The 24,025-nt window shown below is 67.7% G+C and overlaps 1 protein-coding gene across 1 annotated transcript in view; it reads right to left on the bottom strand.

The window, feature by feature from the left end:
• The window catches only part of BAHCC1 (BAH domain and coiled-coil containing 1), a 48,122-nt gene extending 29,821 nt beyond the window's left edge, over positions 1 to 18,301 (bottom strand). The window contains exons 1-2 of the mRNA XM_070394663.1: positions 18,124 to 18,301; positions 1,186 to 1,365 (exon numbers count right to left, since the gene is read on the bottom strand). Of these exons, the coding sequence (XP_070250764.1) occupies positions 1,186 to 1,365; positions 18,124 to 18,301 (358 nt within the window). The remainder of the gene's footprint in view (positions 1 to 1,185; positions 1,366 to 18,123) is intronic.
• Positions 18,302 to 24,025: the final 5,724 nt, after the last annotated feature.

The following is a 24,025-nucleotide window of genomic DNA, read 5'->3' as shown; positions in this document are numbered from 1 at the left end:
GACACTCAGCCGCCCCCCTCCCACCGCGGACGCCTTGGGAGCCAGATGCGCTGCTGGCGGCGGGCGGGCGTGTGATGCGGGGCAGAGGCCGGAAGGGCCGGAAGAGGCAGGGCCCAGACCCAACTAACGAATCGCCGGGCACCCCTTGGGGTGCAGGTCGGGCAGTGGTGGGGCGGGCAGTGTGGGGGGGGGCGGGCCCCCCGCTGCCCGCTGGGACCTCCAGGGGCCTCCCCGGGGGGCGCGCTGCTCCTTATCGCCTGCCCAGCAGTGCGCTCCGCGGCACGGAGCCGGATTATGGTAACCGCTGTCCCTCAGGGCACCTGTCCTGCTTGGAAAACAGCCCTTTCTTGTGGCACAAAGAGCGGTTTCTTTCGCTCCCCAGCGCGCTGGGCGCTAATCTCCCGCCTGGAACACGGCGGCCACGGCGTGCAGGTCCGCTCGGCAAACACGGCGCCCGCCACTCGGCAGTCATTGAGTTACAGAGGTGCCGGTGCCAGGAGCGGAGCCCTCTGTGCCCGCTGCCAACTGCAATTGCCTCTCCGCGTGCCAGCCGCCGCGGGCTTAACCCTTCCCGTGCCGCGGGGCAGAGCGGCCGGTGGCCAGCAGCAACCAGGGGCCAGGGCCCCCACCCACAGCACAGCGCCCTGGGGCTGCGCAGACAGCGGGAGCCCGGGTGCCCCCGAGTCCCGGGATGGCCTCCAGCCACATGTGCTCATGAGGCACCTACTGTGTGCGCGGGCTGCGTCTCACCAGGAGCCTGGGCCGGGGAGGGACGCTGTTCTAGGCCGGCCGGGGCGGCAGCCTCAGCAGGATGACAGCTCTCTCCTCCCGCCGCCCTCCCTCCCCGGCCTCCCTCCCAGCCGCCACATCTGGAGCCCATGCCTCCCTAGGCCTGGGGGGCGGAGGGCAGCCCAGGCTGGCCGGCCAGCTGTGCCCCACATTTCCTCAGCTCCCGGGGCCCTCCTGGCCCCACCCCCTCTCGCTCCCTGCACATCTGTGCTGCACATCTGGCCAGGACCACTGCCTGGTGCCCACCGCATTTCTACCGACGACTACCTCTCCCGTGGGGGCTCCAGGCAGGAGGCGGCCCCTCGCCAGAGCCCCTGGCACAGCAAGGGCGCCGATGGCTTCACCCGCCTGGGCACCCGAGGGGGCACTCTGGCTGCCGGGCCCAGCCCAACTTACCTTCGTGGGAGTGGGAGAACCAGAGCTGGGAGGCGGCGGGGTGCGAGCCGCGGTAGGTCTGCTCCGAGGGCGAGGGCGCAGGGCCGCTGGGGTGCGTGGAGGCCGCCGAGCCCAGGCTGCCGGTGAGGAAGCTGCCCATGAACGAGGAGGCCGGGGAGGTGCCCATCAGGCGGCTGCTGGCTGTGGACACAGGGCCAGGGTCAGGCCGGCAGGGACCGCGCCGCCCACGGAGCCCTCCGCGGTGGCTCCCCAGGCCCCCAGCTCCCTGGGGTTTTATCTTCCGATACCCAGGAAGCCGGGCGGAGAAGCTGCCCCCCTGGGACCCGATGGCCATGCGCAGGGTCTGGAGGCCCCAGTGCCCTGTTACTGCAAAAGCCTCCAGCCCACCCACGCCCCCCAACCAGGTGCCGGGCACTGCTCAGGGCCCAGGGGAGACACTGTCCCAGGGCAGACTCCTGGGCTGCAGAGCCCGGCTCCCAGCCTCTTGCCCGGCACACCTGCCAGAGTGCTTTGCCCCCGACTCCCGGGGGTGGCCAGGTCAGCAGCGCCCCCAGAGGCCCCACCCTGCCCTGCGGGCACCAGGGTCTGGCCTTTCCCCACGGCAGGGCCCTTAACCTTCTCCACAGGTTCAGTTAATTGACTCATCAGACGGGTGTCTGGTTCCAGGTGAGCAAGAGAAACTGAGGCCCTAACCGGTGTGGCTCAGTGGGTAGAGCGTCGGCCTGTGGACTCAAGGGTCCCAGGTTCGATTCCGGTCAAGGGCATGGACCTTGGTTGCGGGCACATCCCCAGTGAGGGGTGTGCAGGAGGCAGCTGATCGATGTTTCTCTCTCATCGATGTTCCTGGCTCTCTCTCTCTCCCCCTTCCTCTCTGTAAAAAATCAATAAAGTATATTTTTAAAATAAAAAAAAAAGAGGAGAAACTGAGGCAGGGGAAGAGAGGACAGGAGGAGCCTGGGGTGGGAGGAGCCTGGGTGGGAGGAGCTGAGGATGGAGGTGTAGGGATTTGCTTTCACAGCCCCCCCCCCCCCGTCAGGGTCCAGTCCTGATGAGACTGGATCGGAGCCGCAGACACACACTTAGGTCACTTGTTGCTTCCCCAGCAGACAGCCTCCGCGCTGCCCCCCAGCTCTCCACGCCCACCTGCACCCTCCACCAGTGCCCCTCTCTGGCCAAGGCCAGTGTCCAAGGCCAAGCTGAGCGAGCCTGCCTGGTTTCCATGGAGACAGGCGGCTTGCACAGAAAGCACACACCCTACACCCAGCACAGCCGTGGTGCCTGGTGGGTGGTCCTGGGGCTGCTGGGCCCTCAGAGGTAGGGTCCCTTGTCACCTCCCCAGGGCAGCGAGCCTGGCTGGGACCAGCCCAGGGGAGGGGGAGCAGGGACCTGGGGGCCTGTCGGGGTGTGTGGGGCTCGGGGGCCAGGAGGCTGCAGGCCCGGCCCCAGGTGAGTCAGGGCAGCTGTTTCCCAGCCCGGGAGGCAGGGAGCCCGTGGATTTGTGATGCCTCATCCAGCCTGGCGTGGCCCTGGGAGCTTCCCAGACACGAGGTGACTCAGCAGAGAGGCAGGAGGCCAGAGTGGGGAGAGGGAGGGGCTGCCCCGCTGGGAACCCCGCAGCCCCCCCCCCCCCCCCCGCCGTGCCCCACCCCCGTGTCGTGTGAACGGCCTGTGGACGTCTGTCAGTGCTGCCGGAGCCGAGCCGGGTGTGAGCTGGCCCCGTGGTGGGTGTCGGCCCGGGCAGTCCTTGAGGGGACCCCGGGGCAGGGGGCGAAGGGGCCCAGGAGCCAGGGACTTCCCGGACCGCAGGGCTCAGCTGCCCTGGGCCCAGGCCAGACCACAGGCACGTCCAGCCGGGGAGGGGTGCTGGACTGGGAAGGGAAGTGCTGGCCTCCCGGCGGTGGGCGGAGGGGGCGGGAAGGAGGCGGCCCATTGGGCTCAGGGACCCTGGGGGGGCATGCCTGTGGGGTGAGCCAGGCCTTCCTGCCTCGCCCTGCCCGGCCCTGGTCCCCCAGGCTTCCCGCCCCCTCACCCTCCCAGGAAAGTCCCTCACACCCGCTCCTCCAGGGGCCAGTGGGAAGCAGCGGGTCCAACAGCCGCGTCCGGATGAAGGATTTCTCTGGGGCCTGGGCCTGAGAACCCCACACCTTGAGCGCTCCCACACGCGGGCGGGCGGAGGCGGGGGGGCGGGCCCGGGCCCCAGGCTGGTCCCACAGGGCCCTCCGGTCCTGGATCCAGGAAAACCGAGGCTGGGAGGCCGCTCCCGCGGAGGGTCCCGCACAGCCAGCCTTGAGGACCCATCACCCAGCCTCCGAGAGGGCAGTTGGGTGGCAGGCCTGAGGCCGAGTGGGCAGCCCCACCCGACTGGGCCCCTGAACTGGAATATGGAGACTGATCCTGGCCTTGGGCAGGGACTCTCAGGGGTACCCTGTTCCGACACCATCCGGGAAGGGGGGTCCCTGCTGCCTGGGGGCTTTGGAGCCACGTGGGCGGGAGCCTTGGTCCTGGCTCCATGAAATGGGGGACACACCGATGGCCAGAGACCCACACTGGCCTGTCCCCCAACTTAGGGGACCCTCTTAGGTGCTGCCCTAGAGCAGCTTCTCGGAGCCCGTAAGGAAGGGAAGGAGCGCCTGGGACAGGGTTCCGGCCCCGCCCCTCCTAGCCCCTGCCCCCTCCCCACCTGACCTGGCCCAGCCCCCGCTGCCACTGGACTCTCCTGACAGGCGGGCGACCTGCAGGGGCCCGAGTCCTGCCTCTGGCTGGGCCATCACCTGGGGTCCCGGCTCCTCTTTCCACACCGAAACGCTAGAGCCTCGTCACACAAATACTCCGCCTCCACGTGTCCATCGCAAAACGCTCACAGCGGCTGGGGAAGCCCCCGTGGGAGGGTGTGCGGTGCCCACGCTGGGCCAGCAGGATGCCCACGCTCTGAGCCCCTCCCTGGCCTGGGCCCACACAGGGGGCCCCACGCCCCTGCTCGGGAGGGTTCCTGCTGGCCACCATCCTGGGCTGGGCGTTGGGGAGCAGGGAAGGCCCTGCAGGCTTCGCCAGGCGGGCACTGCGGGTGTGTGTGTGTGTGTGTGTGTGTGTGTGAGGCGGGCACTGCAGTGTGTGTGTGTGTGTGTGTGTCAGGCGGGCACTGCCGGGTGTGTGTGTGTGTGTGTGTGTGTCGGGGGGGCTGCTGGCTCCTGACCCCCGGCAGAGCGTCCTGGTTCCCGCTGTCACCCCCATCTCCGAGGAGTGTGGTGGTGGCACTGTGCCCAGCCAGCAGAGCCACGGCAGACCTGGCTGCCACCTCCCCAGCGCCGCCCGCCGACCAGTAGCCAGCCCCAGACAGAGCCTGAGCAGAGGCGGCCTGGGCCGGGGCCAGGGCCGGAGCTGCGTGGCCAAGTCTGGCTGGGAACTGGGCTGCGGGCTGCTTCCTCCTGGCAGGGTCCGTGCGCGGAGCTGCGGTCACCAGCGGGGGCGGTGGGAGCCGCGCAGCGGGTGGGATGGGCTCGCGGGTCCGACCCTGATCCTGGCTCTGTCTGCACGGCAGGTGGGGGGGGGGTGACAAACCTCGTACCCATCGGTGACACCCTCATCCCAGGTGGGGGGTGGCCATCGGCTGACAGGAATGGGGCATCGTTAGCCGGGCCCCCCAGGCCCCCTGTGCAGGCCTAGGCCCCCTCCAGCGTGCACGGCCAGGGTGGCCACACCCAGGGGCTGTCCATCTGCTCGGTTCCCAGGGACACAGACCGGCTCAGGATGATCTCGGGACGGGCCGAGCACCGTGGGGGGTGTTGGCAGCCACCAGGCGGGCCATTCTGTGCTGAGCCTCGGCCCCCCGCCGCCGCCTGGCCGGCCCAGCCGGGTTTGCAGCCCCAGACGCGGGGCTCAGCCCAGCCCCGGCACCGCCTGGCTCTGCCCAGTGCACCGCGGAGGCCTGGCCCGGGCCCCGGGCTGGCTGAGAAAACCGCTCCGGAAGCCAGCCCGCCCGGGAGGCCTGCCTGACACCCCGGCGGCCCAGCTCCTCAGGCCCGGCCCCCACCCGGGAGGCCTGCCTGTCCCACGCCCCGAGGCCCGGGCAACCGGACAACCCAGACCGGGAGGCAGGACCCTGGCTGTGGCAGCCACTTCCCTCCTGGCCGCCCAGCTGGAGGGAGCCGGGCAGGAGTGGCCACGGAGCCCGGCCTCTGCCCACAGGGTCCCTGCGCACCGAGTAGGTGGTCGGGGCGGCCGGTGTGGTCAGGCACCGCCACGGGGGTGGGGCCTCCTCCACCACCTGTCGCCACGCCCACCGCCTCCGCCAGGACGGCCTCGAGGGCACCAGGGATGCTCCTGCCCGCAGCTGGGGCCTCCAGTCCAGCGGCCAGAGACCCCACAGGTCTGACTGGCCCCTGCCCCGGGCCCAGAGCTGAGGGCAGGCCCAGCAGAGGTCCACTCCCCCCCCAGCCTGCCACCCCAGAGTGGAGGCAGAGGGAGAAGAAGGAGTGGACGGAGGGTTGGACGGACGGAGGGACGGACAGACGGGGGCGGGAGGGCCTCGCGTGCGGGAGGGTGAGCGGGCGGCGGAGCGGCAGCAGAGCGAGGGTTGCTTAGGCTTGAGGGAGCCCCGATCGGTCGGCACCTCCTTTTCTGGAAACTGAAATGGGTTGTAAGAGAAAAAAGGCCTCGCAGAGACGGCGGGCGGCCCCCTCCCAGCCGCTCACTGCTTCCGGGAGCCCCGCCCACGGGCTGCTGGCACCAGCTCCCCCCATCCGGCTCCCACAGCCCCTGCACCGCCGCTTGGGCCTGGGGACGCCTGGGCCCCTGGAGCCATCCCTGGGTCTCCCCCAGAGCACGAGGGGCAGCTGAGACACTGGGGGGGCAGGCGGCGTCTGAGCCAGGCCCCAGGGGGCTGAGCGGGGAGGAGGCAGGACCGACAGCCCAGCGGTGACCTGGCCCGCAGCCCCCGCTGCACGACAGGGAGGGAGAAAGGACGTCCATCCGCTGGGCGCCCGGCATGGAGGAAGGCGACTGGCCGCCCGGAGGCAGGTGGGCGCCCAGCTGTCTGCCTGCCCAGGAGGATTCGGGGACCAAGCCCTGGAGCGAGGGGCCGCTCAGAGAGCCCCCCACAGGAGACCTGGAGCGGCTGCAGCCCCCCTGGGGGTGAGCACCCCCCGGGAGGTCCCCACGGGGCTGGAGCCCACGCGGCCAGGGCATTGGGGGTGTGCGTGCGCTCGCGGTGTGCCCGGGGTGCGTGCACGGATGTGGGTGCACATGGGCTTGCACACAAGGTCGACACGCACACACGTCTGGGACGCGGGCTCTGAGTGTGCCCTCAGATGTGCGAGGACACAGCCGGCTCCGGGCCCGCGAGGGGCTGTCCCGGGCCTGTCCCTCCTCTAAGGGGGGGCACATCCAGGCTTACCCACGTGGAAGGGACCCTGCCCTCGTGTGCGCCGACACCCTGCTGCCCGGGCACCCCCCCCCGTGCCCAGGTCCCCCCACAGCAGCCAGACCCCCGGCGGTGGAGACGCTGAGCTGGGCACAAAGCCCTCCCCGTCTCCAGCCATGCTGGGCGGCTCTGGGGGCCGCGAAGCCTCCAGATGGGGCGGCCCTCGATGTCGGCCTGTCCGGCACCACCAGCCTCGCTGGACACAGGGCGGCTCAGCTCTGAGGGCCCAGAGTCCCCGAGATGCCACCCCACAACCCGGCCGCTGCCCACGGCTCCGTGAAGGTGGCTGGACAAGGAGGGGGCCTGGGACCAGCACGGGGAGAGGACGGGCAGGAGAAGCGGGGGGGCCGGGGGTAGGGGGAGATGGGAACCTCGATGTGGGGGCAGGAACGGGAGGCGGTGGGTGAGCCCCACAGCCCAGCTCTGCGGGTGGAGTGGGGGTGTCCGCCCAGAAACATGAGCAAGTCCCACCGGAAGCCCCTCCTGGCCGGCCCGGGCAGCGCCTCTCAGGCCATAATAGGAAAACTCTGTGGTTGCTGAGCCACCCGCCCTGGAACGGGGAGGCAGTGATGACAGGGGACGGCCCCGCCGCCAACAGCCCAGAACTAATAAAAGAAAAGGAAACGCATGTGAAAAGGGTAAACTTAGCCCTTGGGCGGGCGGGCGGGCGGCCACGGCCGTGGGGCCTCCTCGGACGCCGCTCAGGCCTGAGAGTGAGTGTCTCAGAGGCCCTGGGCCAGACGTGGGGAGGACACACGAGGGGCAGGGCCCCCCACGCCGCTCTGTTCTCACCCCTCCCGTGCAGGGCCCTCCTGAGTCAGCCTCACCCCTCTGTGCGCCCCAGCTCGGGGAGCATCCTCCCCAACTGCTACAGGCGGGGGTGCTCTGTGCGGGGCACTCGGGGGTACCCACACTCGGCCTCAGGGAGTCTAGAGTCGGGAAGACGCACCATGACCCACTGGTCCAGGGGCCAGGCCCAGGGCCACACCCCACGCCCCTGGGCCCACGGGGCTCCCAGGGCTGCCCGGACCTGCGGGAGCCAGGCGGCCAGGGAAGCCCAGGTGCGCCCGGCACCTGCTGACCTCACTGGGCAGGCGGCTGGTGAGGGAACAGAGGAGAGAGCGCTGCCAGCCCGGACGACACCCACATCCCTGACACCCAAGCCACAGGCTGAGCCTGAGCTCCGTCCAGGGACGGAAACCCTAGCCGGCTCATTCACTGGACACACAGGCGCGGAGTCCCCAGGTGCAGGCCGCCACCCTCGCCCGCGCAGCCTGAGCCCTGGCCTCCCACAGTGGCCCAGGGTCTCGGCGGCCCTCTGGCCTCGCCGCTGTTGGGGCCAGCTCCCTGGCCTGCTGGGGGCACACCTCCCGCAGGGTGAGGTGACTGCGTCACCTGGACGGCACTGTCCTGACTGGCGAGGGGTGGGGAGGGGGTGACATCTGCCTCAGGGCCTCCCCCCAGCAGAGGGTGGCCGGGCTTCTAGGGGGCAGCCTGGGTCTCTAGCCAGTGAGGGCCTGGGGCCAAGAGGGTGAGCTGGGAGGGAGTGAGCTGGGAGGGGGTGAGCTGGGACGGGGTGAGCTGGGGCGGGGTGAGCTGGGAGGGGGTGAGCTTGGAGGGGGTGAGCTGGGACGGGGTGAGCTGGGAGGGGGTGAGCTTGGAGGGGGTGAGCTGGGAGGGGGTGAGCTGGGAGGGGGTGAGCTGGGAGGGGTGAGCTGGGACGGGGTGAGCTGGGACGGGGTGAGCTGGGAGGGGTGAGCTGGGACGGGGTGAGCTGGGACGGGGTGAGCTGGGAGGGGTGAGCTGGGACGGGGTGAGCTGGGACGGGGTGAGCTGGGAGGGGGTGAGCTGGGAGGGGGTGAGCTGGGACGGGGTGAGCTGGGAGGGGGTCCCCTGCAGCCAGCCCTGAGGGCCCACAGCCCCATGGACCCCGTCACCCGGGCTCCTGCCCCGGGGAAACTGAGGTAATACACGCCTGCCCGCTGGCCCCCCGCGGCTGAGCTTGGGGTGGCCTGTTACGCAGCACGAGCTCACGGATACACACAGAAGCCCTGGCACCTGCGGGGTCGGGGAGGCTTCCACAGCATTTACAGTGGAGCCCAGAGCAGACGAGGAACCTTCCAGAAGGTGAAGGGAGGCCAGTGGGGAGTCAGCAACGCGGGGAGCAGAGCTGCTTCTGCAGACAAGTCAGAACACCAGGCGTGAGCGCGAGGTCCTCCGCCTGCAGCGGCCGCGCACGGACACACAGGTGCACCCAGCTCCCTCCGCCCCGGAGCCAGCTTCCCCTCCGGCGGGCCCAGGGCTGCCTCCGCCCGTGGCCACGGCAGGGCCAGCACCCGCGGTCCTGCCTCTGCCCACGCCCTCGCGCTGGGTTCTACGGGCTGTGCGCTGCCCCCACCCGGGCCCTGGGTTTCACCAAGTGTTTATCACCAACCTGCAGGGCTCTCAGGCCCAGTGGCCTCACGTGCACCTCCCCAGCTTTTCTCGATTCCTTCCACATCCTCACACGTGAGGGCTTTCAGAGTCAGCGTACAGATGCATTCCACTTAATTTAGGTTTAATTTTAATATTAATTTAAAATAAATTAAAAGCTTATTTTTAGGAGACCCAAAGGGATGCAACAAGTCTCCAAAAGGGGGGCCAGCTTTAGGCAGACTGCCCCTGGGTGACCCGCGGTCCAGGCAGGCCAGGGGAAAGGCCCCGGGACAGACCAGCCTGTCCGGGGGGACACTGGAGTCCGGCTCCTCCCCCTCCATCCCATGGAGACCACAGAGGCCACGGGGGGCCCTGCCACAGGCCATGGGGGCCCTGCCACAGGCCACGGGGGGCCCTGCCACAGGCCGGGGACACTGGGGTCTGCCATCACCCTCCGGCCGAGGCCAGGACGCAGCAGGAGCCCTGGCCTGGCCTTCACCACGTCTACACCCGGGTTCTGGCTCCACCACCTGCCAGGCCCTATGGGGAGTGATGGGGCCCGGGCCACGCTGAGTGCCACGTGCCCTCGGAGCACCCACCCCGAGGCCACCGCGGGGCAGGCCGGGCGTGAGCTGTGCGGAGAGAGGTGAGGGCTGGGAGGCCGGGGCGGGGCCAGGGGCCGGTGGGAAGGACCTCAGTGAGCCACGCAGGCGGGGAGGGCCGCAAGCAGACGGGTGTGGGGGCCCAGGAACACCCACAGCTCTGGGACGTGGAGCGGGTTCACCCCGGGCGGGCGGCGGGCGGCAGGGCCTGAAACCTGAGACGCCTGCGGAGGACACACAGCTGTGGCCGCCACCACCTGGGCCGCCCCACCCCAGCAGGCCTCCCCGCAGATCCGCGGGGCGAGGTCCGCAGACAGCGCAGCTCTAGGGCCGCGGGTGGGGTCGGAAGGGAAGGCCAGCGCTGGCCTCGCAGTCCCTGCTGCCCCGCTCGGTCGGGATCTGCGTGGCAGAGGGCAGAGCCAGCCTGGGGGGTGTCACAGTGACCCCCCCTTCTCCCAGGATCTCGCCTGCCCGCCCGTCCTCTCTGGTCCTCACTCTCATTGGCCTGCACTGACCACAGGTCTGGGTGCTGGTGCTGCCTGGGATCAGGGTGTGGGGTATGGAAAAGGGGGAGCAGGGAGGGTTCTGTGGGGCACACGGGGGGCGGGCTGGGGGCCAAGGAGAGGGGGTGATCCCCGCAGAGGGCGGGAGGGAGAACCTCGGGTGCACTGGGCTCAGAGCTGATGCTCGCACTCAGGTGAACGAGCCACTGGCAGAGCCTCCTGGGGGGGCGCCCCTGGTCCCTGTGCATTTCAGCGCCCCCCCCCAGGACCCAGCGCCGCCCCCAGGACCCAGCAGCGCCCCCAGGACCCAGCGCCGCCCCCAGGACCCAGCGCCGCCCCCAGGACCCAGCAGCGCCCCCAGGACCCAGCGCCGCCCCCAGGACCCAGCGCCGCCCCCAGGACCCAGAGGCGCCCCCAGGACCCAGAGGCGCCCCGTGGGAGGATCTGGGGGACCAGGAGCCCCCCCTCAGGCGGGAGCAGCCGTGTTCCGCGTGCCGGGTCCTGCCTCTGACGGGGAGGCTCCCCGAGGTCCCCAGAGCCTCAGGGCAGGGCCGGTCCCACCCATCCCCATGGTGTCAACCTCCCCGAAACCCCAGACTCCCCTGCTGAACCCCCACCTCACACCAGGGCCCCTGGAAGCCCAGCCCACACAGGCGGGGGGAGGGTCAGGTGGGCCGAGGGGCAGCTGGACCCCATCCCCGGGCAGGAGCCGGGCCCCATCTCCGAATTCTGTGGTCACCCTCGACCTTAGGACCCCAAGACAGAAAGCAGGGAGCGGCCGAGGGACTGAGACCCGGAGGCGCAGCCCACAAGGTTCCCCAGGTCCCTCTCTGCTTGTCCCAGGGAACAGCCCCTGGGCACATCCTGGGCAGGACCCGTGTGCGGCCGGGACACGCTGCCCCGAGGGGGGTGCACCGCCGAGAGGGCTGCACGGGGTCCCCTTGGCCCCTCCAGCGGGGCCTGACCATGGCCCTTTAAGAGATGGGAGCCGAGACCCAGAGGGCCAGTCCCGGAGCCCCCCGGGGACAGAGCAGGGGCCCTGGCTGTGCCCCGAGGGTCCCTGGGGACCCGTGGCTCCGCTCCAGCAGGCGGCCAGCAGCTGGCGGCCGGGCAGGCTGCTTCCCCCCGGGCAGCGGCTGCAGGGGGGCTCGAAGGCCGGTGCGAGCCAGCGGGTGGAGTGTGCAGACGGGCCCAGGGTGCACGCACGGCCTCTGGGAGGCAAGGGCTGCAGGGTGGACCCCTGCCCACCACGGGGACCGCCACCCCGGCTGCGGGGCCGACGTCACCCCCAGCCCACGCTGCATCCCAGCCTGGGCCCACCCTGCCTGGCCTTCCATCTCCCCGCCCCCCAGCTGCCTGTGGAGGTCCCAGGAGAGGGAGCCCCGAGCCCTGCCTCCCGGGAGGACGGCAGCTGGGAGTCCAGTTCTCAGTTCATGCAACCAGGAAGGCACTCTTCCCTGTGGGGGTGGGGGGGTGGGGGGGCCCCACGAAGGGGTACCCCGAGGGCGCTGCCCCCAAGCCGCCCTTTGGGGTCCGAGCCTGATGTTTGGAGGCCTGTGGGGCAGCACACCAGTCCCCCGCCATCCCCTCGCCACCATTTCCGGAAACTTCCGGCGGAAAACCAAGACCTACACCCAGGAGGGGCTGCCTCACGGGGCCCTGGCTCCAGGCGCACACGGCCCCCTCCCAGCACCCAAGGCCTTTGCATCTAAAGACACTGGACTCTTTGTTGGGGGGACAGGGGGAGGAGGGTGGGGGCAGGGAACCTCCCACCTGTCTGTCCCCCCGTCCCCCAACCCCCGGAGTCAGGATGCAAACAAAACAAAACGCAGCACAGGGCTTCCCAGCGGGTCCCCTCACAACCTGAGTGTCTGGACAGCTGCGGCGGCTTCCAGGCCGCCTGCCCGGCTCCTGCCTGGGCGCTGGGTGCTCCCCACCGGCCCACCCGCCGCAGACCCAGCTGACCCACTGCAGGTCCAGGGCCCCCACACCCCACCCAGAGCCCCCACTGCAGGGCCAGGGCCCCCACACCCCACCCGGAGCCCCCACTGCAGGGCCAGGGCCCCCACACCCCACCCGGAGCCCCCACTGCAGGGCCAGGGCCCCCACACCCCACCCAGAGCCCCCACTGCAGGGCCACGGCCCCCACACCCCACCCGGAGCCCCCACTGCAGGGCCAGGGCCCCTACACCCCACCCGGAGCCCACGCCCGGCCCCACCCACCCCCATCCTCGGAGGCAGCTGCTCCTGGCCAGGGAGGCGGTCATGTTATACATCACAACCAACAGGGCGGCCCACTGACTAATAGGGCCGTGTGATCTCGATGGTATACGATCCCATAAAACCGTCAGCGGGCAGCGCAGAGCCGCGCGGCCCCACCCCGCCGGCTTCCCAGGCCCGACCTTCCGCCTGCAGCCCGGCCGAGGCACCTCTGGACACGGAGGCTGGGTCTTGCTGTTTACTTGTAATTCGGTGCCCGGGGAGCATGGAAGCCCCCGGGGCCAGGGGAGACCAGGGAACCGGGGAGCAAGCCACCCGTCTGCCAACCCACAGGGTGCGAGCTGTGCGCCCAGAAGCCGAGGTGGCAGCGCCGCGGAGGCAGCAGGGCCGAGGCCTCCAGGAGGGCCCTCCGCGTGGGCAGCCCCCACGGGCAGGATGGGGGGGAGCCCGCAGGGGGGGTTCCCTGCCCCCAACCCCCTCCCCCTGTCCCCCCTCTGGGCGCACAGAGCCCTCAGGGGCCTCTGTCCTAGGGCTGCGTGTCTCCTAGGAGACGCCCGAGGCTCTCAGGATGGGCACTGCCTGGTCACCTCACGTCCATAAAGAGGGCGCCACTGCCCCCCGAGGGTGTGCGGCTGCGGACGGGGCACCCCAAGGCCGAGCTGGACTTTCTCATGGGACTCCCTAGGCAGACGCCAGTCCTGCCACCGGGGCAGAGTCCCCCCCCCCCCCCCCCCCCCGCCCCAGGGCAGCTCCGTGAGAGGGTGGCAGCCCCCCTGAGGAGGCCCCTCGGACGGAGGTCAGGGGTCTGGCCACAGCAGCCAAGGCAGCTGCCACACGGGGTGTGTGTGCTGGGGGGGGCGGGGCAGCTCCCATCTGTTGGGGCCTCTATTCGGATAGTTATGGTCGGGAGGAAGCCGGCGGGCGGGGGTGCGCCCCCCAAAGCACTCATTCCCAGTGGCACTGGCTGACCTCTGTCTGTGCTTGGGATCCCCAGGCTCAGGCTCTGGAGGCGGACCAGGGCATTCTGGGAAGTGTAGTCCTTGGGGAGTCGGCGGCCTGAGGGATTTCGGGGCCTTTGGAGCAGGAGCAGCTGAGCCCGGAGAGCAGGGAGGAAGCTGACCCTTCCTGGGAAGCGGCTGCACTGGGGCCTGTGCTGCCTGCGAGGACCCAGCGGCCAGCGCCCGGCTTCCGGCCTCCGAGCACAGGGCAGCGGTTTTTCTGAGCGAGCCGCCGGGGGCTCTTATTTTGGTGGGGAGACCTGGGGACTCCCGAGAGGAAGGATCCAGGCCACAGTGCCCTCCGTCCCGTCCGGGCCTCCTCTGCCCGCTGCCCCCAGGCACCAGGCAGCGCCTGCCCGCACGTCCTTAGGCTCACAGCCCGCTCCGATGACATATGTAAGTTGACAGTGAACATCCTATCAACTTGCTGGAGTGTATCTTGATGGTTAAAACACACTCTTAAAGGTGTAGCATCATTTATCAAATTTAAATCGCCGCGCCTTGCCTGTCCTTGCCCACCCTCCCTCCTCCTCCGCCTCCGCCTCCTGGGCACCCTGCCCTGGCACCTAGGACCTGGAAGGCGGGGGGAGGACGGGGACGACACTGTCCCTGCTCCTGGGGCCCACAGCTCAGGTGCCACCTCCCCGCCCGCCCCAGGCCAGGCCAGGCCCACTAATTGCCAAGAAGTGACAAATGCCAGAAGCCCCACCAATTAAATTTAAACGCATGCAAAGCTCAGTGGCTAGTAAATTATTATTTTTATTAGCTTGAACCAAGTTCCCGTAAGAGAGAAAGTCAACTCGCTCCCATGAATGGCTCTTGTATAATTTATTTAACTCCGAGCTCTTTGCCAAAGCCTGGAATATTTTTAGCTCGTTCTGTTGTTGGATTTGGCTTTTTTATGTGTGTTTCTGAGGGGTATTTTTAGCCTCATCCATGTTATGCTCACAGCCTCCTATGTGTTGTGTCCTGTCTGTGCGGCTGCTGAACCCTGTCTCGCAGCCGAGGAGGGAGATTTCTAAGAATAACCGGGGAGCCCGGGGGTGCGGCGCTTCCAGGGGCGCGGAGCGGCACCGGCCACTCCCTGCTTTGCCGGCGAATTTGCCTGGTTCCCCACGTGACCTGGATATTCCTATAGGAAAATCCTTAACGGGATCATCAGACATCGGGGCAGCACAAGCCCCACGGAGGAAAAGAACACCCGCACGTTCCCAAAATGGCCCTGGTGGGGCGGGCGAGCCGGCCGCAGCCTGGCAGGGCCGGAGCCGCGCTGGATCCGGGCTGGGCGCTGGGCGCTGGGCGCTGGGCGCCCACAGCCGCTTTGAAGTCTGGTTCTGTCACTTACGGAGCAGGATGGGTAGAGTCTTGGGAGAGTAACTCTTTTCACACCTACTTAGTGTTGGAAACTGTTGCAGAAACACTCCATGGTGTCACTGAGTTAATGAGGTATTTACGAAAATGTATTTTTTTTTCCTTTACAAAAAATATGGAAGGGGAGGGAGGGGAGCCCTGGGATAGGGTCTTTTCACACCAGGAAATTGTCTTTTTTCCCTCCGCTGCGTTTCCCCTTCTGAGATGGAAGCCTGCAGTCTCCCTCCGGGAGGGACTAGCCCCCTGTTTACGCCGACGCCCCGGCCCAGGGCGCCTGGCTCCAGGCCCGGCCATTCACACCCCAGAGGGGGCCGGAGAAGAGGCCGAGGGGACCCACCTTCAGCCAGACTCAGAGTCCTGCTGGACGGCTCGCCACCTCCGGCGCCTGCCCCTGGGGAGACCCGGTGATTCTCAAAGGCAGAGGAGGAGGGTGGAGGATGGGAGCCGGGCCCCGGGGAGTGGGGGGCGCAGCTTCTCCCAGGCCAGGCTGCTGCTCCCGTCGCTCCGGCAGCAGCGCTGGTGGGAACCGGGGCTGGAACCGCGCTGATTCTCCCTTTTCCCCCTTAGATTTCACAGCTTTGCCTCCAGACCATCTGCGTTAGACACAGACTCTAACACGGCACTAAAAATAAGGACTCCGAGCATTTTAATTGCACCTTTTGGTGACAAGGTGCCTGCAACAGCTCTTTACCACAAAACCCTGCGTCCCAGGAAAAAGCCACGGGCACTTTAATTTTTAGAGACGCGGGAGGAGCGGCCGGAGCCCCTTGTCCCATCGGACGTGCTGAGAGCACCGGGTGGGGACGGGGAGAGCAGACGGGCCCAGCCGGGGGCCCAGCGGGAGGAGCGGCCTCCGACGCCGGGGCTGTGTCTCCGGGCTGATCCCACTCCCAGCTCCGGCCCAGCCACGGGAGGAAGCTCCCAGCGACCCCAGGCAGGGAGCGGCCGGCAGAGGGAGGGGCCCGCAGCCCCAGGCCCCCCCCCCCCCCCCCCCAGAGGGGCAGGAAGTCCCCCTCACTGGCCATTTGGAAATCCGGACACGAGATGTAAAAAATCCCATTTTTAACTTAACGATACTTGGTTCTTTCTACACCAGATCACAGAGAAATACAGACCAACGCAAAGTGGCTGAGGGTATCATTCTTTTTTTTAAAACAATGATGTCGCTAAATTTCAGAAACGGACACAACATTCCGGCTCTCACTCATTCGCTCATTTCGAAAGGCCTTTTCAGTGGCAGATGCTTCTCACCGGACACACTGTCCGGTCACACAATAGGTCTCTCCAGTCCCCAGGGGGTGGAACATGTGGCCCTCCCCGCCAGGGTGCCCTGGGGACCCCCAGCGCCCTCTGGGGCACCCTGCCCATGGGGAAGGCCTTCAGGTCAAGGACACGGACCAGGCCAGCACCCACCCCGTTTCTCCAAACCCTCCAGGGCTGAGGCTCCGAGAACCACGTGGTCAGACCTGCAATGAGCAAGACAATGGTTTGGGCCACACGACCACATTCCCACCTGACTCGGCGGTGCCTGCACGTGGAGACGGGGCCCCAAGGAGAAATGGCGGCTGAGCAGGACCGGGCCAGGCGGCAGGGGCTGGGGAGCAGGGAGGGGAACCGGCCATGCCACGCCACCCCAGGGGATGGCCCTGGCCTGCCCGTGTGCTACCCGGAGAGCCTGAGTGCCGAGGGCTTGTCGGACCCTTGTTTTCAAGGTGCTGGTCCCTGCCAGGCTGGAGGGCAGGGCTAGGGGGGTGAGGGGAGAGGCAGTCATGGCATCCCCATCCCCCAACCTGCAGGCTCAGCCTCCATGCTTGCCTGGATCCAGCAGAAGGGGCTGAGGGGGGAGCTGGCCACTGTCCCTGCAGCCGAGTGAGCCCCTGCCCTCGGACCCCAGCGGGGCCTGGGCCAGCAGGGCGGGCAGCATCTCCGGGGCAGGGGAGACTGTCCCCACCACAGGGGCAGCCGGGCCGAGATTCTAAAATCACCAGTGGCCCAGGCGAGTACTTTTTCTCTTTCGAGTTATACATGCAGGGGAGGAAAAAGGAAGGGAGAGGAAGGGAGAGGAAGGGAGAGGAAGGGAGAGGAAGGGAGAGGAAGGGAGAGGAAGGAGGAAGAGGGAGACAGAAGAAAGGGCAGCTGGCAGGGGGCTGGCTGGCGGGACCAGGGCCTGGCCTCCGCCTGTGGCTGGCTCCCCAAGCCCGGAGGCTGGCCCTGCGCGCCCAGCTAACTGTTTGAATCTCCTCACGTTGCAGATGCTGACAGCCCACTGGTGATGAAGCCAGGCTCCGCATTTTTTTTTTCTTTTTAGGAAATGTACGTTTTTCTCCTTGACACGGCCCCTCCTAGCCAGACTCTGCCCTCCGTTTTAATCCACACACTAATTGTAATCCCATTAAAGCTGATATAATTTTATTAGTATTCACAGTTCATCAAGCTAGCAAGAATAACTTCCTGCCAAATTAGCAACAACCCAAAGAGGCCAGCGCTGCTGATGTTTAGAACAAACTGCGACCCAAACCACGCCAGCCTGCCAGGGTGACCGCGGGCCCAGCGCTCACTGCAATCGCGGGGCTGGCCAGGGGCCTCCGGAATCTCCGGGAAGAAGCTGCCCCTGCGCCCGGCCCGGCGCCTCCTCGGACCCAGCTCCCCCGGGAAACCCACGTCCCCACCCCAGAGAGGGGCTGCTCGGAGGCCTGGGCCAGCTCGGCCGCACTGAGCCTCCGGGAGGGGTTCCCTCCCAAGCGAGGGGCGCCCGCTCTCTCCTCCGGGAGCCAATCGGCTCTGAACTCGCCTGCACCGAAATCCCGGGCGGCCGCCCTCCCTCCCCCGGAGCCCCGGGCGCTGCGCTCCGTGGCCGCGCTCGGGCCGCGCCGCGGGCGGGAGCGGGGATCCCGGAGGCACTCGCTCCAGCAGAAGCGCCCCTGCAAACCCATTCTCGCCCTGACACTTCCAGGCTTTTTATAGAAACGGGATTTGCTCGTCTGACACCACAGCCCCAGGAACGCGCGCCCCGCGCCCCCGCCCTCCTCCCGGGGCCACCGCGCCCCCCCACCCACCCCCCGCCCCCGTCACAACAGCCGTGTTGTCCCCGCGGAAAGCGCCTCGCTGTCCGGCCCGGAAGGTCTCCGGCTGTGACTGCGGCCGCCGGGGGAGGCTTCCGCGGCTGCGGCTCCGCAGGGCGGGCGGCGGGGGAGGGCGCAGGAGGCCAGGCAGTTCTGAGCGGCCTCGGGCTGCCCCGTGGAGAGGGCACCCGGGAAGGCCACTCCGACCCGCGAGGACCCGTCTCCACGGCCGCGGGGCCGGAAGACCTCGCTCCGCGCCGGGACAGCCGCCGTGGCCGGAGCCGGGAAGTGAAAGCGAAGGCTCCCGGCGAAAGCTCGGGAGAGAGGAGGGCGCGCGCCGGCACTGACCTGTGTGCGAGGCCATGGGCAGCGGCGACGGGAAGTACTTCCCGGGCTGGAAGTGCGCGGCGGGCTGCGCGGCGGGCCCGGCCGGGGCGAGGCGCGCGGCGGCCGCGGCGCTGCGGTGGCCCAGGCTCCCGCGCTCCGACAGCAGATGCGGCGGCGGCGCGAAGTCGCGGCCATCCATGCCGGGCCCCGGCCCCGGCCCGCCGCCGCCTCCCGGGAGCAGCGCGGCCGGGGCCCGGGGGCGACTCGGTGCGCGGGCGGCGCGCGGGCGGCGCGCAGGAGGCGGCGTCCGGGTCACCGGCGGCGGCGGCGGGGCCGGTCAGCAGGCCGGCGGGCTGGGCTCCTCGGCGGGCGGCCGTGCGCCGAGCCGGCGGCCGCTGTGCGGGTCCATAGTCTGCGGAGGGAAGCAGAGGAGACTCGGTGACTGGGGGCTCGGCCCGTTCCCCCGACCCCCCAGCCCCCTGCGGCCCCGAGCCACGGCCAGGCCCCACGGCGCGTCGCCCCACGGCACGCACGCGAGCTGGGCCACCCGCCTCCCGGGTCCCCGCGCGCACACGCACCGTCCCGGCCACGCTCGGCCCGGAGGAGCCCGGGGGAGCCCCGCGCACCCCTCGCCGCTTCCCCCTTCGCGTCCCCGCGGGTCCCTGCGGCGAGGGCGCCGCGGCAAAGGGCTGCTGGCTCCGCGGGGTGACAAAACCCCAAATCTGCGAAGCCATCACGCGCGCACACACTCACACACACACACTCGCGCGCACACCCTCTCCCCTCCCCCGCCGCCCAGAGGCGTCTCCGTGGAAGGACGGGGTTGCTCGCGGCCCCCTCTCCGCTCCCGGCGAGGCCCAGCTCCCCTGCACGCCCCTAGCCGAGTAACCGTGCTAATTAAGCGAGTAATTTTATTGATTGTAACTCAGGAGTTTTTTTTATAACCTTCCGTTTCTCCCCTTTCCCATCCCCCTCATGCGTTTTCCAGTTCGTTCTTTTGAACTCACCGCCCCCTCCCCCCGCTCCGACCGGACCAGGCCCCGAGCCAGGACCCCGGGCCAGCTCCCTCCAGCCCCGGCTTGGCGTCCGCCGCCCGCGTCTCCGGGCCGCCACGCCGCAGTGCCCGGCCCGCGGTCCCCGAGCCCCGAGCTTCCTGGCGAGGCCAGAACAATCACCCCGCCCCCCGATCCGATCCGCCCAGGGTCTTCCTCTGCGGGTCGGGGGCCTTGGGTGGAGGGAACGCGTTGAACGTCAGAAATTATTCTCTCTCTCCACGCCCCGAAGCAGCCACGGGGTTCCCCCCTTCAGCGCCCGCTCTTTGGGCTTACGGAGCGGCCGGCCGGGCGGCCCGTGGACCTGGGGTCTGCGGCGCCCAGCTCGGCCCTCGGAGACTCAGTGGGGCTCAGGGCAACGTTCGCCCCCGCCGGGGTCCCAGCAGACCCCGGGCTTCCGTCGTTCGCCCCCATCGCGGGGCAGGGCCTCATACACATGCCCCCAGCTCCCTCCCCTCTCGCCCCTCCCTAAGCGGAGAGTCCACGCCGAGGCTACACGGGGGACAATGTCAGACGCTGAGCGCGGAGCAAACGGGCCGACGCTGCGCCCACGTGGGCTTCTCAAGGCGGGCGCGGTCCCCGTCCCCGAGCCGAGTCCGCGTTGTTTTCTGTTTCATGTCACCGCCAACAAAAGGGAGGCGGACGGGCGGTGGTCTGCGTGGCGAACTTTGCAGAAAACCGGTGCTGTCTGTTGCTGTCCCACCGCCACGACAAAGCGATGAAGACGTTCCCTGTGTCGAATGCCATTTTAAATCGCAACATGGAATGCTGCGGGTGCTACCACGTCTTATTTGCTGGCTATTTTTGTGCTCGATTTAATCTATAACCGAAAACATAAAGTGTGAAGTGAATACATATTTGCTCAGCTGATAAGCTTCTTTAATATTTATTCGGGGAGCCTTTGCCCCACACATGGAGTCCTCTTTGTCTCTCAAGTTCATACAAAGGGGTTTGGGGCGCCCTCTCCTCTGGGATCGCCGGCTCTGTCCCCGGGTCTAACAAATCACTCGGCGCGCCGTCTCTCGGGCCTGCGCCGCGCGCGCCAGGCCGCCAGGGCCTCCGCGAGGCGGGAGCGGGGTGCGCGGGCGGGACAAAGGGAAAGAAAGAGGGGAGGGAGGTCGGGAACCGACGGCTTCAAAGGCGCCGCGGGCCGGAGGGGCTGCGTGCCTGGGGGCCGAGTGCGCGCCACGCTTTTGTTTTGTGAGATTTCTCCGTTTCCAATAAAAAATTTTCAAAATTGTCCGGAGCGCGCGAGCTGCTCCGATTCTCGGGACGCGGGCTCTGCTGCCAGCGGCAATTTTAGCTCCCACGTCCCGCGGGCGGATCGCGGCGGCGCGGTCCTTCCTCGCCAGCCCGCCGGAGTCCCACGCAAACGGGGGTGAGTTACTGCGGCCCCTCCTGCCGCGGCGAGGCCGGCCCGGCTGCAGCGGGCTTTTCTTTGTGTCCTTTGCTCGCGGGGAGACGCCGCGCCGCGCCTCCCCGCCCGCCAGCGCGCGGCTCCCGAGGCCTGCGGAACCCGAGCTGGGCAGGGAGCGGGCGGGGCGCGCGGCCGCGGAGGCCTGGGCCCGGAGCCCCGGAGCAGCCACCCGCGGGTCCCAGGGTCCGAGTCCCCCACCCCCACCCCCCACCCCAGGAGGCCGCCGCACAGGACAGAGACGCGGGCCCGTCTAAACGGAGCGCCGGCAGGGGCCCAGCCGCCCGAGATCCGCTGACGAGGGCATTTTGTAAGAACCGAATCTCGGAACCCGGTGGCGGGGCGAGGTCTCCAGAGCCGACCGTCCCTTCTTCTCGCGGCTCGCGCGGCCCAGGATGTGGGATCCCTTAGGTTTGCTTTGCTTTTAACTTGCGCCCCTCAAAACCCGCCCTCGCTTCAGCCTCCCGCGAGGACCCGGACCCCTTTCGGTCTGGCTCCCCCGGCGCCATCCGCGGGGCCTGCAGGCTGGGCTGCGGCCGGGCGCGCACGGGAGGCCGGGCGCCGCGGAAGAACCCGCTCCCTGCGAAACGGCCGCCCCCCGCCGGTTTTCCGGGAGACGGTCCGCGCTGCACCCCCGCGCTCCAGGGCGCACCGGCCGGCAGACCCCGCCTCGCAGGCCGTGGCCCGAGCCCCTCTCGCTGCCCCGATCGCGCGCGGCGAAAATGACCCCGCTGCGCTGGCCTTGCTCAGCTCCCTCCTCCATCCTCACCGCGCCCCCCCCCCCCCAATGAATTAGGCTCTGGAAACCGAAACCCGGAAATCTCGCCATTATCCATCCTCGCCCCGCACCAAACCGCAAAGCCCCTCTGGTCAGCGGCCTGGGCCACCACCAGCCGGCGGGTCCCTGCACCACGGAGCGACCGGGCGGGGCCGACCGGGTCTGCTCTGGGGAGGGGAACGGGGGGGGGGGGGCGAGCAATCGGGGTTCGCTGGTGGTGCCACCGGAGCCGGCGCGCGTTGGCGGCGTCCGGGACCTCGGCGACGGTCAGCCCGCAGCCGCCCGCGCGGTTCGCGTGGGACGCAGCCAGCCTGACGGTCCCTGTCCTGTCGCGATTATTTATTTTTAATGCTGGGTGTCGATCGAGACAACAAGCGCTCAGAGCAAAGCAAGGACGCGTTACGGGGTGGGGGTGGGGGGTTAAAACCGATCGATAAAATTTTTCAGAGGAAAAAAAATCGCTCTTATAGATTGTCCATCTTTAAAAAAAAAAAAAACCTGCTCGACATTCTAACGGATTTTTAAAAAGGGAGGAGATATATATTTCTTAACAGCACAACCCTGATTCTCTCTTGCTTAAAAATGTAAATCCCCAAAGCCAAAATTTAAAAAAAATAAAACAATAACAAAAATACCAAAAAAATGAAAGCAATTTCAGTTACTTACTGGAGGCTGTGTCCTGGATACAACTGAATGCAATACAATGAACCCAGGAAATGTGACTTTGTTTTGTATTCCTATTGGTATTTTCAATGTGCTGACTTGCACTGTAAATGCAGCGCTTCCACCACGACTCTAGCGAGCCCATCCAGAGCGGCTCTCAACCCCGCAGCCCGGCGCGGCCAGCCACAGGCCCTGCATACTAATAAGCTCGTGCCACTCAGCCCCGAGCAGCCCGCGCGCTGATTGGCCGCGCGGCCCTCCGCGGCCGGGAGCTCGTGCCACTCATTCCGCGTAAACAGGCCTCCCAATAGGCTGGCGCCAGGCCAGGGAGCTGCCAATCAGGGAGCAGCAGGGCTACTACCGAGCCCGTTGGCGCTTAATTCAAGCCGGGCGACTGCGCAGCTCCCTCTGCGCAGATCGTTGCTGCTGAATGGGAATGTGGTGGCGCGGGCGGGAGAGGGAGCAGGGGCGAGTGGGAGCGCGTGTCCGCGCGGGGCGGGGGGGTCGGGGGGGGTTGTTTTTTTGTGGTGTGTGTGTGTGTGTGTGTGTGTGTGTGTTAATGTAATCAGTAGGTCTAACGTTTGGCTTCTGGTGCACAGAGTCCAGGAGAAGAAAGAGCAACACCCTTTAAAGCAGATGCTTTTTTTACACCTGGGATCCGTTTGGCAGGTGGCTGAATCAAGGCACGGGTAGGCCCCAACTCCAAGCACAGAGGATTCCTCGGGAGGCCCGGCCCTCCCACCGCTCTGAGACCTCCGCCCGCTCGGACACACATACCCGCATCCCTGCGGCCTGGGGAGCACGGACTCCACAGTCGCCCACCTGGTCTACTCTTCCCCCCGCCTCAGGAAGCAGACCCCAGGGGGAGAGTCCTGTCATCTATCTGCGGACCCTCCGTTTTTATCTCTCTCGACTTCACTTTGCGACTGAGCACCGATCAAAATGTGAATCGAGGATTTATGGCCAAGACACAGATTGCCCTTTTTTTCATCTGCAACTAGATTTAGAAAAATATGTCCACCTTGATATGCGCGGAGTGAGAACTGTGCATAGTATTCTCTATGCCACTCTCCTGAAATTCTGCTAAATTATCGCCCCAGTTCAAAAAAAAGAGCCACTGAACAGTTATCTTCATGGTAATCACATGCAACCCACTTTTTAAAATATTCTCCAACAACAAAAAAAAACCCACAAAAAATAAAAATATTCTCCAACGAAATGCTATTTATTCTTGGGAGTCAAGGTGATGTCTGAGTGGCGATGGATACATTATTTTCACTCCTCTTTCTACATGTGAATCTCTGCCTCCCCCTCTGGAGGACAAAAAAAAAGCATATTTAACCTAGATGCCAGCCAACAGGCACACGCGTTAGAAATTCTCCACCGACTCACTCCGGTAGGGACACGAAGGGGTTAAGCCAAGGCCTTCTGTTGTCTCCTTCCTCTCCCGGCTCCCCCGCCCGCTCCCGGGGGATCGCGGGGATTGGTTGGCACTCCGCCAGCAGGCTGTCAATCACCGAGTGTAAACAAGGCGCTGATTGGCTGTTGTCCAGTCGGCACAAGGCCTCCTGAAAAAAGCAATTACTGGCTCCGCGGTTTCAAGGCGGCCCAAGGCCGCTGGATGAAAGGAGATAAGCTGGGGACCGTTTCCAGGACCCCCGCGGGCCGACCCGGCGGCCCGGGAGCCAAGGTGCGGGGAGAGCCCTCGGATCAAAGGGACCCGGAGGAGAGGGGAAGCGGGCGCTCGGCCCAGCCGGCCTTCGCCCGCGGGCGTTTCTGACTTGGGGCGGGGGGGCTTGGGCCGCGGGGGGCTCCGGAGAGCCCGGGGCTGGCAGGTAAGCGCCAGGCTCCGCGGGCCCAGGCCTGGGCGCAGGACCAGCGGCGCGGACTGCAGTCCCGGCTCCGGCGACGTCCCGACCCGGCGGCGGGGACCGTGCCCCGCGTGGCGGGAGCCGCTGGCTTGTCCCGAGCGCTGCGCCTTCCGGAGCGACCCCGGCGGGGCGCGCGGCGGCGGCG

This window comes from Myotis yumanensis, unplaced genomic scaffold (genome assembly GCF_028538775.1).
Source record: "Myotis yumanensis isolate MYYU_CA2020_CCGP unplaced genomic scaffold, mMyoYum1.0.hap1 SCAF_16, whole genome shotgun sequence".
Taxonomy (NCBI): domain Eukaryota; kingdom Metazoa; phylum Chordata; class Mammalia; order Chiroptera; family Vespertilionidae; genus Myotis; species Myotis yumanensis.
Note: the sequence above shows the minus strand (reverse complement) of the source record. Positions and strands in the feature narration are given on the sequence as shown.